The 12,868-nt window shown below is 40.0% G+C and overlaps 1 protein-coding gene across 1 annotated transcript in view; it reads right to left on the reverse strand.

Moving 5' to 3' along the window:
* Positions 1–12,868, reverse strand: part of nhsb (Nance-Horan syndrome b (congenital cataracts and dental anomalies)) — an 85,899-nt gene that overhangs the window by 41,529 nt on the left and 31,502 nt on the right. The window contains exon 2 of the mRNA XM_042334176.1: positions 1,319–1,471. Within this exon, the coding sequence (XP_042190110.1) occupies positions 1,319–1,471 (153 nt within the window). The remainder of the gene's footprint in view (positions 1–1,318; positions 1,472–12,868) is intronic.

The raw sequence follows: 12,868 nt of genomic DNA on the forward strand, positions 1-12,868 counted from the left end.
AGCCACACTGTAACATTATATGTTGCTGGGATCTTTTCACAGCACAAAATGTAACACAATATCATCAGTATCCAAGGTTGAACAGTGTTAGACCAATGATAATGTTATGAGTGTGAAGTGTTAATATTTTAGTCATGTAACGTTTTAGCTTTGCCAAATCCTGAGCTTAACTGCATTGGAAGCCAAGTCGATGTTCGGAACTAATTCTGTGCTGCAGCCAAGTCTGACTCCCCAGTGCATTAAAGATGAGAAGTGCAGCATAAGGCGCCAATTTTGCACTGACGTACTCACTTATCATCAGTGTCCCTGCTCCCCTATGCTAAGTTGCTAGAAGAGTGCTGAAAACCAAGCTGCAAGTCAACTGACAAACTCAAGTTAAGCTACATCTGTGCCATAAACGCACTTGCATGTTCCCAGCTGATCAGTTTTAAGGCAATTGAGGTCTGAGTGAAAACTACTTGTGAATCCTGCTTAAATCATAAATGTCTACAAATAATCTATAGATATAACCACAAAGCCATATAAATTTACAGCACAAAAGGCAGCCATTTGGCCCATCATGTCTGTGATGGCTCTTTTAAAGAGCAATCCATTCAGTCCCATTTACCTGCCTTTTCCTCATACGCCTGAAGTTTTAGATCTCCATTTGGTTCCCTTTTTGAAAACTATTATGGATTCTATCTCACTCACCGCTCCCACATTCTAACAACCTTGTGCATGAAAATATTACTCCTAATCTCCCCCATTCTCTTTGACCGTGCCTTCAGCTCCCCTCTCGACTCTCTACCCCCTCCTCGCTCCCTCCCTTCCCTCCCCTCACCCTGACCATTTCCCCCCTGCTCGGGTCCTGACCCAACTGTACAGCGCCTTGGGACGTCTTCCCGACGTGAAAGGCGCTCAATAAATGGAATCTTGTTGTTGTTGTTGCCCCCCATCTATAATGAGTGGAGCCATTGCTTAAATTGAGATGAGTGGGATACAAACAAAAGATTTGCCATCAGCCAGCATCAGTCACATCCTTTGTTTCAGGTGTTTCAACAGGTTACTGAAAATGTGAACCTGCTGCATTCAAACCAGGTTCTGCTGAATTGTATTTCCCATATTGATCTGGGGCTGGAGCTTTACTTCACATAATGAAATGGTCCGTGCACAGAATGTCCATTTCATCACTTACTTCACACTGAAACATTAGCATTTTACTGGCATACCCAGGAAAATAATCAACATAGTGGGTCTCTGCGGCATGTCCAATTTCAACAGGATTGTATGCTGGATGGTAGATGCAAAGCACATACTACAGGACCTCAGTCGTGCTTACCTCTGTTTAGGAACTGTAGGTTCTCCTTGTCACATCGGTGAAGTTCCTCTACACACGGTGGTCTGGTCGAAGGGTGAAAGACATTTTCCTGCTGATGCCATGTGGCTCGATAGTGGACTGTTAGCTTACTCTCGGTATCCAGGTTTGAAACAGCTGCAAAGGAAGAGCAACCAACAGGTTAGCCAAAACGGAATCAACCAGTAAATCATTTTAAGACAAGCAATGAAAAGAGTGAAACTGGTACTACTACAAAAACTTCCCAACAATTTAAGTTGTTAAACAGATCATGACCTTCCAACAGCCGCCAATATTAACATCTTCATCCCATGCCTCACTAGGAGAGAAAAAGTATGCTGTGCATTCGTATTTATCAAGGGAGCAATTTTCATCCAGGTTATGGAGTGTATTTGCCAGCCTCAGCTCCTGACTTGGCTCAGCTCCTGTCCTGAACTATTGCAAATCCCAATAATTTGTCACACATGCCCTGTCAAAAAAGTGCACTCCTAAATATCAGTTTGAATAAAATTATAAAGCATTCCCATTTTGCCCTGAATATTCCCATTTGGATTCTTTTCATGTTAGGACATTTAGGTTTGGTTTGAGATTATGTCTAAACAAAAGGTTAATAATTGGTTAGGTTTATCTTCTCTTCCTTTCACAATGTGTCGAGTCTTGTTGAGGAAAAGTTTCATAAGTTTCATGGGTGATGCTGCACACTCACACAGCAAGAAATCCCTGAATGACACGTTATCCGGAAGGGTGGTTGAGGCCAGGATGCCTCAAGTGGTTAAAAAAAACAGCTTCACGCTGGGATGGGACAATCATCATTCCAGAAGGAAGGGGGTCAAATGGACCAATGGGCCATCTTCATCCAAATAAATCTTGTGAGCAATCAGGAGCTGGAACTCTGATGGATTTTTTCTTTTCCAATACCTGACCATCGACGGTCAGAACTTCAGCCTTTCTGTCCCAACCGTTTGGAACTCCATCCCACTGTCCCTTTGCCTCACCTTAGTCCTCAAGGCCAGTCTCAAGAACTTCCATAAGACCATAATACGTAGGAGCAGGAGTAGTCCATTCAGCCCCTCGAGCCTGCCCCGCCATTTAATAAGATCATGGCTGATCTTCTAACCTAATTCCATTTACCCGCCCAATCCCCATATCCCCTAATCCCTCTAAATCCCTCTATCCCTTAAACTTCCTCTTCAGTCATGTCTTTGGTCACCCTCCCTGCCCTGTTAACACCAACCCCCAGCTTGAGTGCACATCCTTCACTGTCCAGTGGTTTGGGACATCCTCCCGACCTGAAAGGCGTTACACAATGTAATTTGCTGTTGTTATTCTGAGGCTAATTAAAGGGAGGTATAATTTGCAATGTGGTAAATAACCCTTACATTGGCTCTAACTATGTGCAAGCACATACTTTAATTATGTAATGACCAACCGGAAATCCCAATCTGTGACTTTGGATACTCACTCAAAATTCCCATTTGAAATTGCCATATTTTACATTCCATAAAAAGAGCAAAAATTCCACTTGGTCTTAGCCTACAAAACCATTTTGCTTTAAAATTTCAGATCATGCAGTACTGTAGTGTTTAAAATTCTTAAAGTCAATATTAGTTGAACTGTGGAAAACTGTTAAATTAGGACTACATTTTAATATTTTTTTGCACTTTTTGTACAATTTTAAATTTTAACAGGAAACAGGTTATAGACTAAAAATATGCGCAATTTTAGGTCCACGGTGCACAATATCCCCCAATAGTCCAAGAGATGCCTCATCAGTGATCTACACTTTGCAAAATAATGATAACCGCTGCATTTCATTTGGGGAGGGCATCTCAAAGCACTTCACAGGATTTACTGTAGAGTGTGGAGATTGTATTTTGTAGTCAAACACTGTCGCCAATTTATACACAGCAATGTCCCACAAACAGACTTGCAGTGAATGACCAATTTTATTGGGGGAAAAATCCCTTCTCTTTTCTATAGTGCCATGGGAATCTTTAACCTCAACCTGACCAGGCAAATGGGACCTAGGTTTAATATTTCATCTAAATTTATATTAAATTTATATTATTTATATTAAAAACAAAAGTGTCTTTAAATACATTTTTTTGCAGAATTCCTTTGCTAACTTAAATGAGAATATATTTTCAGAATGCAATCATAGGAATTGTTTTCTAATCTCCTTTAAAGCTCTGCACTGCACATTGTCAAATGATTGAATTCACACAAGGGAATAGCTGAACCATTACCATTAGGGAGAACTAAACAGCCACTTATCTGAGAAAGTGAGAGGTCATTATCATGAGTGTTTACACTGGAGATTTCATTGTAACACTTTTAGTGTAATTACAGCACCAAAACTGCAGTGAAATGGAAACCTCCAGAAATACATGTATTTAAAATATCTTTCTAGGTACCTGTAAATGAAAGAATATTCAATGGTATATATTAGATAGTGGATTAATGCAACTAAGGTACAAAGGTCCAAGTCCTTCTGTGGTAGCATTTGTTCGTGAACCTTGCTCAGTTGGTAGCACTCTCATCTCGAGTCAGAATGTTGTGGGTTCAAGAGCCACATCAGAACATTGAACTCACATTGTCTAAGCTGATACTCCAGTGAAGTATTGAGTGTGTTGCATTGTCAGAAATGTCCAGCTAACAGCTGTCAAATAAAATTCATCGTTCCTTTCATGGCTGCTTGTAGGACATTGCTTTGTGCAATTACACTACTGCATTCGTCCACAAATACACAGTCAATCCACTTCACAGTAAATCCTGTGAAGCACTTTAGAACGTCCTCCGAAAGGCACAATACCAAATGCAAGAAGATGACTATTATTATTATTATTATTGAAACCATGCAAACATAACTCAAGCAATTCACGAATATTGTCAGCATCACAGACCAAATAAATTGCTAATTATTATTCTTTATGTTTTTGCAATAAACTTTTATTTGATTTTTTTTCACAAAGCAGCTGAGGACATTGAATGCTGGGACTGAATGGGTAAAAACGGAAATGACAATAGACTGCAAGGCATTATATTATGTCATCGGCCTTAAAGTCCGGCTCGATACAGCAGCTGATTAGTTTCAGCAGTGCATGGTATATATAAATATAGTTCAATCTAACTAACCAATAATCACATATTGGTTATGAATTCCTAAATCTGTAGCCCAGGAAACACAACTTACTGCACCTTGGAAACTGATATTTGATCACAGGTGGGAATTTCTAATTTTGCTAAATGGTAGCTTTAAAGATGTGTGGAGACACAGGCTGAACACTTTGTTGCAGCACATATCAATCCTGCTACTTAGTGGCAGATGTATTTCTCACACAGTGAATCATCAGTGGTGGGGTGGCAAACGTGATGTTTTATAACAGGTTTGATAGTTATCGAATGTGTAAAGTAATCTGTTATGAAATGTTTTTCTTCTATCTATTCCTAAAGACTGTCTGTGAATGTGAATCCCCATCACTAATTATGACACAATGATTAAGTGCTTAGCCAGCTTCAAGTAAAGATTTTTTTGGGGGTAACAAGGTTAGGCCCCACTCACCCCCTCGTAAGCCGAATTTTACCGAAACGCATTCCTCAAGAGAAAGAGGATTGTACCCCACTCACTCCCAAAATCTGCATGTGTCGGGGGGGGGGGGGGGGGGGGTCAGGTCGATGGGTTATTTTGCATGATTCACTGCAGCTGGTAAGTGCGGGAGTAATGGAAGATAGAGGAATGGAGTTGTGGATTAGTACAAAATATGACTGCTGCAAAGAAATCTAAGCGGTTGTGGTAGGAAACTGAATGGGACTCGGATGCATGTATGACTTGGGCGATTGTGCAATTTATAAGGATTAGGCTTAAACTCGCATAAATCTAATCCTTATTGGGGTGAAAATTCTGACCTGTCACTTATCAATTTTCACCAATGAAAATTCTTAAGTTGTTGATAAATGCGATCATTGAGGGAAGTAGGTAACCAAAGACAGCTGTGACACCGCACACTTTCAGGCTCCGTTGCAATAGATGTACCCAAAGTCTTTTGACCATTGGATTTGTTCTCCCTGTGGGCTGGAGTTCATAGAATTATACAGCACAGAAGGAGGCCATTCAGCCCATCGTGACTGTGCTGGAGTTAAGTGGCAGTTAACAAGGTACTGTCTTAAGTCAACAATGAAGGGTCCAAAGTTATACTGGTATCTTGCAAACCGGCACTCCACTCCAATCTGTAGGCTCACAAGTCCAATGACTGCCCCGGCAGGCTGTGGATATAAGTATTGTGGGGAAGTTGGGTGGGTGGGTACATTTACAGAATCACAAGATTAGTTTGGATGAAAAAGCACTTCATTCCAGAACGCCCACACTTGCCATCCTCCCATCACAGCATCAATCCTTGCCTCATTAATTGTCATTAATTACCCTCTGAGTAAAGAAAAGTTTCCTGATGTCTGTCCTGAAGTCGTTCTTTACAACTCTAAACCTATATCTTCTTGTTTTGCTGTCTTAGTGAATCCTAAAGTATTGGCATACCAACAAATGTGCCACAAGTCTATAGTAGACAGACCTATGGACTGGTGACCAACAACTGTGGAGGGTAGGTATACTGAAGGTCCTTCCTGGGAGAGAATGAATGAAAGAATCATCGAACCATTGTAAACCACTGTGGTAGATAAATTCTTGATGGCTGTAGTGCTGTCACTTTAAGAGTGACACAGTGAAGTCGTGATGCAGAACCCAGGCTTCTCATAGCTCTCAGATCTCTCTGGGAAATGTTACATTACCAGTCTGTCCTAAATCAGGACAGTATGTCACTGCAGAGCCATTTGTTACATCTACTCAGCCTTGTGAGATCTAAGTGCAGAAGGCCAGAAAAAATGATTTCTGCTCTATTTATTCTTGCACAGACAGTTTGCTCCTTATACGGCTATTTTTTCTTCTTCCTGAAAATCTAAGACTATAACGGGATCTATGAAGCACTCGGAACGACATAGATTCTGACTGCGCAGTGAATTATAATAATAATAATAATCCTTGCATTTAGTGACTTAACTGACCTAGCACGTTGGGTTGTGGATAAATAAGCAACGTGCTGCACAAACAATGACATTATCTCAAAATATTACGTTTGAACTATCCAGCAATATTTTCTAGCTCACCATCAGGAAATAGTAAATGCATCCACACCCTTCTGTTCTGGCTGTTCAATATCCCTACAGGGATTCAGTCATCACACACGACTGCACTCGTTCAACCAATAACATCAAAGCTTTGCAGTCGCTATTGCCTTCGGTGCCTATTTCCACAGGATCATCACAACCTGGATTCTGAGCTAAGCAGCTGGAGGCAGCCAGAATCTCACGTAAAGGACACAAGCCTCCTTACAATACTAAGCTGCTTGGTGTAAAGTTCCATGTAGCAAGCGCCAGTTAACATTTTCCCTTCAGAAAACTGCTAAAGCCTCATGGCTTCTCAGTGGGCATGGGAGGGGGAGGTTTGAATCTTTGATTCACAGAAGCTTTCAACAACAACAACAACTTACATTTATGTATGGCACCCATCATGCAGGATAACGTCTTGAAGCACTTTACAAAGACAATGTCGAATATAGAGTAAGGGAAAGGGGAGAGGGGGGGAAGGGGTAGGTGACCTTCGGAGTGGTCGATGAGGTAGGTTTTAAGGTAGGATTTAAAGACAAATAGAAAGGGGCAAGGTAAAGGTGTAAAGGTGAGAGGGACAAAGGTTCCAGAGGTTAGGGGTATAGCAATCGCTCCCCTCTCCCAAATGTGAGCCATATCTCTTGTCAATCATGATACACCCCTCTTGATTCCAACCACCAGCTCAAGTGCAAACCCTTAACTGTCCAGTGCCTTGGTACATCCTTCCGACATGAAAGGTGCTATATAAATGTAATTTTATTATTATTGTTGTTAAAGACTGCATAGTCACCTGTGACCCCTTGTCACATTCCTGTGTCATTATGTACTGATCTTGTGTCACAACGTCTGAGGAATTATGAACTGCTAACTTTGGCTGTAATCATAAAATAAGAGTTTGAAACTCTGAAGGTTAATCATTAAAATGTATTACAAGGCTCTACTGGTGGCTCCATTGGTAAAGCACTGTCCATTCTGGAACTGAGCCACTAACTAAAAGGGACTCAGTTTTGTATGTCTGTGATGAGTTAGCTGATCTGAGCCAGAACAGTAATAGAGGCACTACAGTTGACTTCAGTCCTCTTTTGTTAGGGAGGAAAATAAAATCAGTCAGGGTTTCAGGACATATTTGCCAATTGCCATCCAGTGACTGCACCCATTTCCACCCTCCACTGGCTGGCAATTCCATGTGTGTAAATGTCAGGTGGGTGGGTGGAAACAGGATCAAGCTTGTTTTTGATGGCAACTATAGTTGTATATAGTTGCTGAAGAGTGATTCTGGCTTGTATAAAAAACATATCCAACTGGTTGAGGTGCCAATAGACAGCTAGAACCTATAGAAGTTGAAGTGGGAGAACATTCATCATAATTACAGTTATGATCAGGAATGTTATGCTGCATCTAAAATAAAAGATCAACTGAAATATTGCAGTCGCCCTTTTTTTTCTTGTTAGTTAAAATCCTTTGGTGTCCACAGAGCCTGTGATCTTTGAAAACCCGCAATGACTCATGTCAGGCCTATGTGGAACCAAAGTGCATTGCAGCCAGAATGATATTTTGTAAATATTACTATAAATGGCATTATGCCCCAGTCCGACCCTGAAGGGAATATAAATCTAGGCCAATGCACTGCAAAGAACGATCTCTGAAAGATTATTTTCATTGGTTCAAGGTTGTCAGAGAGCTAAGCAGTTAGCACCATAGGGAGACAGGAGGAGATTCAGTGAGCAAGCTTGAACGAAGACAATTCATCTACTACTTTAAAAGTAACAGTTTTAAATGTCAGATATTAAACCTCAAAATTTAGTCATCTTGGTCACTGCGTTTATTGCATTTCAAATATAAATCATGTGGGCAATTGAAAATACCTAGGAGTTTCCATACATAAGAGGGAACTAACTCTTTGTGAAATAAAATGAGCTGCCATGTTTGGTTTAATGTACCGATTCATGCGATTGCTCAGTAATGAAGCTTTAAAGAACATCAAGTTTCACACAGTACAGGCACTTGACAGATTACTCACAGTAATTCAGTGCGACACTGCAGAAAGGTTTAAGTATTAATGCAGCTCTAAAAAATTAAAGATGCGAGCCAGTAATTCCTCTGCACGATAGTAGCCAAACAAGTAATGGATGAGTTTCGGGTACAAAGGGAAAATCATTACAAATGGACCACAACTGAATGTACCTTAAAGAAGCAATGGCAGGAAAATTACATTATGTGAGAAGAATAAAATCAAATCTCTGAATATTTTATTTGTCTTATAATGATTTCACCTTGAAACGTCTCCTCTGCTCTGCTGCATATTGCTGCTTTGACTATAAATGTTGTACAAACCACATTGATGGTGAAAAGCTACAGTTACTGCCCCCATGTACAACTCCCTCTCAGTGTCAAGTAACTAAACTCTTTAGCCTCTCGAATGTCCTCCTATATCATAACATAAAAATAATCCTTGCATTTGATATAGCGCCCTATCATGTCTTCGAGACGTCACAAAGCACTTTACAGAGTAAAGTGAATTAACTGTATATTTTGAGGGCGAAACACGGCTGCCAATTGCACACATCAATGTAAATTATTATTATTTATTTTGAAGGGATTATTACCCCCAGAAAAGCCATCCACCAATCGACTAACAACCAGGTTCCTACTAACTGACATTTACATATACAGGCAACAAGTTCCATATACTTTCAGCAAGCCTGTGTGCTGTGTGTTGTGCTCTATGTGATGTCTTGGAAGGAATGCTGGCACAGCACTGCAGTAGCCTGATTTCTTTCCCTCCCCAATCTTCTGTTAGTCTTGATTTGCTACAGTTCCATGTCTGCTGCTGAAATCATTGGTACTTCAACTAAGTGGCTTTTCTTTAAGTGTGAGCTAAAACAGTAAAAGTGGGATGAGCAAGCAACAAAACAATCATTATTTTTCATGATCAGTAAGTGATAGAGCATTATAAGTAGCAAACTGCTATTGAACATAGCCAAGCTCAATCCTTAAACAATGTCTGTAGATACACACACACTGGAAGGTAAAATAATCTACATTTCATATAGCCTTGATCACCTCATCAAAAATGCTTCACGTAGTGACTGTGTATTTTGCAGGTGAATGCAGCAGGCAAATGTGCGCACAACCATGTCAAAGGTATCACTGAATAACAACCGGGAATGGGAATCCTGGCTGTTTTATTGACTTTTCCTTCGCCCCAGAGCCTGTAAGTTAACCGTTGCAGCTCACTGCTACACTGGCTGGGGAAATGTATTTCCACACGAAACAGAAATCGAGCATTAATAAATAATAACCTTTCCATTCCAAAAATCCTTCAATTAAAAACATCTTACAGTCAGAGCTAACTTATGGTATATAATTAAATATAATAACTTATAAACTAAACAACACAAACCAGCTTTTGACTCGCATACACTTGAGCTGAATGGTACTAAACATGATCAGCAAATGGTTGGGCAGAAGTACTTTAAGTCACCGACATATCATTTCCAGCAGATGGCATTGGATAGCAATCTGAGAACTGGAATCTCCGGTGGTGTTTGCCTTAAAATTATTATTTAAAATTGTGCAGAATGTTTCAGGTGGTGCAGAATTTAGAAGAATCTTTAAAATCAATCTTAATTTGGAAGCCGTTTTCCTTTTTAAGAATTAGGGGATAAAACAAATGAATTTAAGAATTTTGCAAAATTCTGCCTGATCTTGATGGTGAAGACAATGTTGGAATTTTGACCTTCTTAAACGGAAAAGCTGGCAAATTTTTCTGGTCCGCAGACAGTGCAGATTGATGAACTCAACACACATCAAAGGTGGAGCAAATTAGCTTGGATGAGTTGGTGCCAGGTGATTGCAGAAATTCTAGTCTGTGTTACATGTAATAGCAAGATTAATTGAACTCGATTAAGAATTCCCCATCATAAATCGTACATTGATAAAGTGGACAGATGAAATGGGACCAACTTACTTTAAGTGCCCATGAAGAAACATCAGAACAAGAATCTGCATCTTCTAGAAAGTGTTTGGAGGGGGGAGAACGAGAGGAAAGAGGATTACAGCCGAAATGTATGAGAAGATATGAAAACATGTTAAAACGGAATATCCTCATTTATGTGGAAAGCCCCAGAGGTGAATGTGCCAAATCAAAGTTGTACAATGCAACACTTATTCTGTGGAATGAGGGTTCTATTCTTATTAATGTATAATTGAATATCCCCCAAAATGATAACCATTAGGCTTTCAGTGCTGGCTGCTGTGCTTTGTTCAATACTTCAGCTTTCCATTTAGCGTTTGGTTATTCAACTAACTAACTATTGATTGTTGAACAATCAAGCTATTATTGGAATGGATTCTATCCCACCAATAGCAATAGAATAGCTGGTTCCACTACCAAATATGTCAAAACCACAAATTGCACTTATACAGTGCCTTTTGCACTGAATGTCTCAAAACACATTACAAAGACCGATAGAGCCCAGGTTGGGAGGGAGCCAGGAGGGATAGGGACGAGGAGATGGCCAAAGATATAGTTAGTCAAAGAGATAGCTTTTTAGCTGGATTTTGAAAGCCGAAAGCCAGAAAGGGATTTGGGCAGAGTCCAAATTGTCATCACCATTTGGAATGTAGACAGGCCAAGCAGATGAGGCTTTAGCTTCTAACATTTCTTTTTTAATCTTTTCACTCGATCTCCTCATTCAAACCAGACACCAAGCCTAGCCTGCAATCAGATCTCTTCAGGACAGTAACAGTCTCAGTAACCTGTCCTGAGAGAACATTGGACAAAAAATAGGAAAATTGTTGCAACCATTACATTGTAATCAGTTTTTCAATAACATTAATTTCAATAATAATAATATAAAAGCAGAACAAAAGAACATGTTCATGGTTGTGAAGCTAATTCAAGGTCAAACACCAGGAAGTATTTCCTTATATAGAGAGCAATTAATACCTAGAATGAAATGAGTTACTAGGAAGGGTGGTTGAAGCCAGGGCATTGGACTCACTTAACAAAGAGCTTCATGTTCTTATTGGGAGGACGATAGAGTAGACATCTGGAAGCATGAGAACAAATGGGCAAAGGTTTTTTTATTTAAATTCTATCCCTCTCTTGTGATAGTTTGTCTCTGAACGCAATCTTTTCAATAAATGGTGACAGAGAGCTAGACAATCACTCCGATGGACAAAGCATCAATTAAATTCTAAATTATTTTGTAGGCCAGCATTTAGTCAGAACCATCAGTGATTACTGCACGTCCCAAAACAAAATACGCCTTTGATGAATGAACTGCTTAGCTCTATCAGACCATGGATCAGTTTCTTGCTTATGGACCAGTGCTATACACTATGTTTAATTACTGAACACTTATACACAATGGACTGTTGCTTTAGTAATTACCCTGAATAATGGATATCTTGTCCTCAATTAGGCAGCCACTACTATTAGCCGAACTGAAATGGAAACTGTGCTCCATTATGTGCCCACTACCTTATGTTACCAGATGCCAATTAATTCCTGAACCCAAAGATCTTCTGGTCTCTAACACCATCCTCATCAATGACATATCTTGGTAATGTGCAATTTGGTCAATAAATCTCCTTTTTGTCATAACATGCCAAATCCTCACAAGCACCTCTGTCAGAATATGCAGATGTTCAGTAGTGCTTGAATGGACACAAGCCTTAAGATGGTCCCTTTATTTACCTCTTATTCTCTCTTTGATCCTCCGCCTAGTCCCTCACTCTCACGAGCGCACTTCCTTCTCTCAGCGGTTTTATGGAACAGCTTTAGATAACACTATGTGACTTGTTTAAGTGTGCTCTGCCTTATGCATGGAGCAGCCATTTCATGGCTTCATGTGTTCATCTGAGAAAAAACATTTCAACAGGGAGAGGACCTGCCCTGGTTCTATATTAATCCTATTTCACAACTGGAGACAAAGAAGCAATCACTTATTCTAAACCTTGGGTTCACACATTCTCTGAGGTCTGGCTAAATTCAGCATTTAGCTATGTGAAGCTTTCTGACAAAAATTGTGGGTTAAAGCCTCACATATCACTTGAGATCACAATATACAGACTGATATTCCACTGCAGTACTGGAAAAGTGCAACATTGTCAGCAGTGTTGTCTTTCAGATTATATGGATACAGGAAGTGAAAGAATAACATTTAAATTTGTGAATGATACTAAATTAGGAGGGCTTGTTAAGGGTGACAACGAGTGAAGGACTGCTACAGACAGATATTGACAGTTTGAGCTAATGCTCTTTCTCCTCTAAATCTTAACCAGCGAGTTCCCAATCTCAGGCACTGAAAGGGGGGGCTTCTCGGCAAATCCCATTTCCCATAAGACAGGAACAACAAAAAATAGTGATAG

The sequence above is a fragment of the Callorhinchus milii genome, unplaced genomic scaffold (genome assembly GCF_018977255.1).
Source record: "Callorhinchus milii isolate IMCB2004 unplaced genomic scaffold, IMCB_Cmil_1.0 Scaffold4, whole genome shotgun sequence".
NCBI lineage: Eukaryota > Metazoa > Chordata > Chondrichthyes > Chimaeriformes > Callorhinchidae > Callorhinchus > Callorhinchus milii.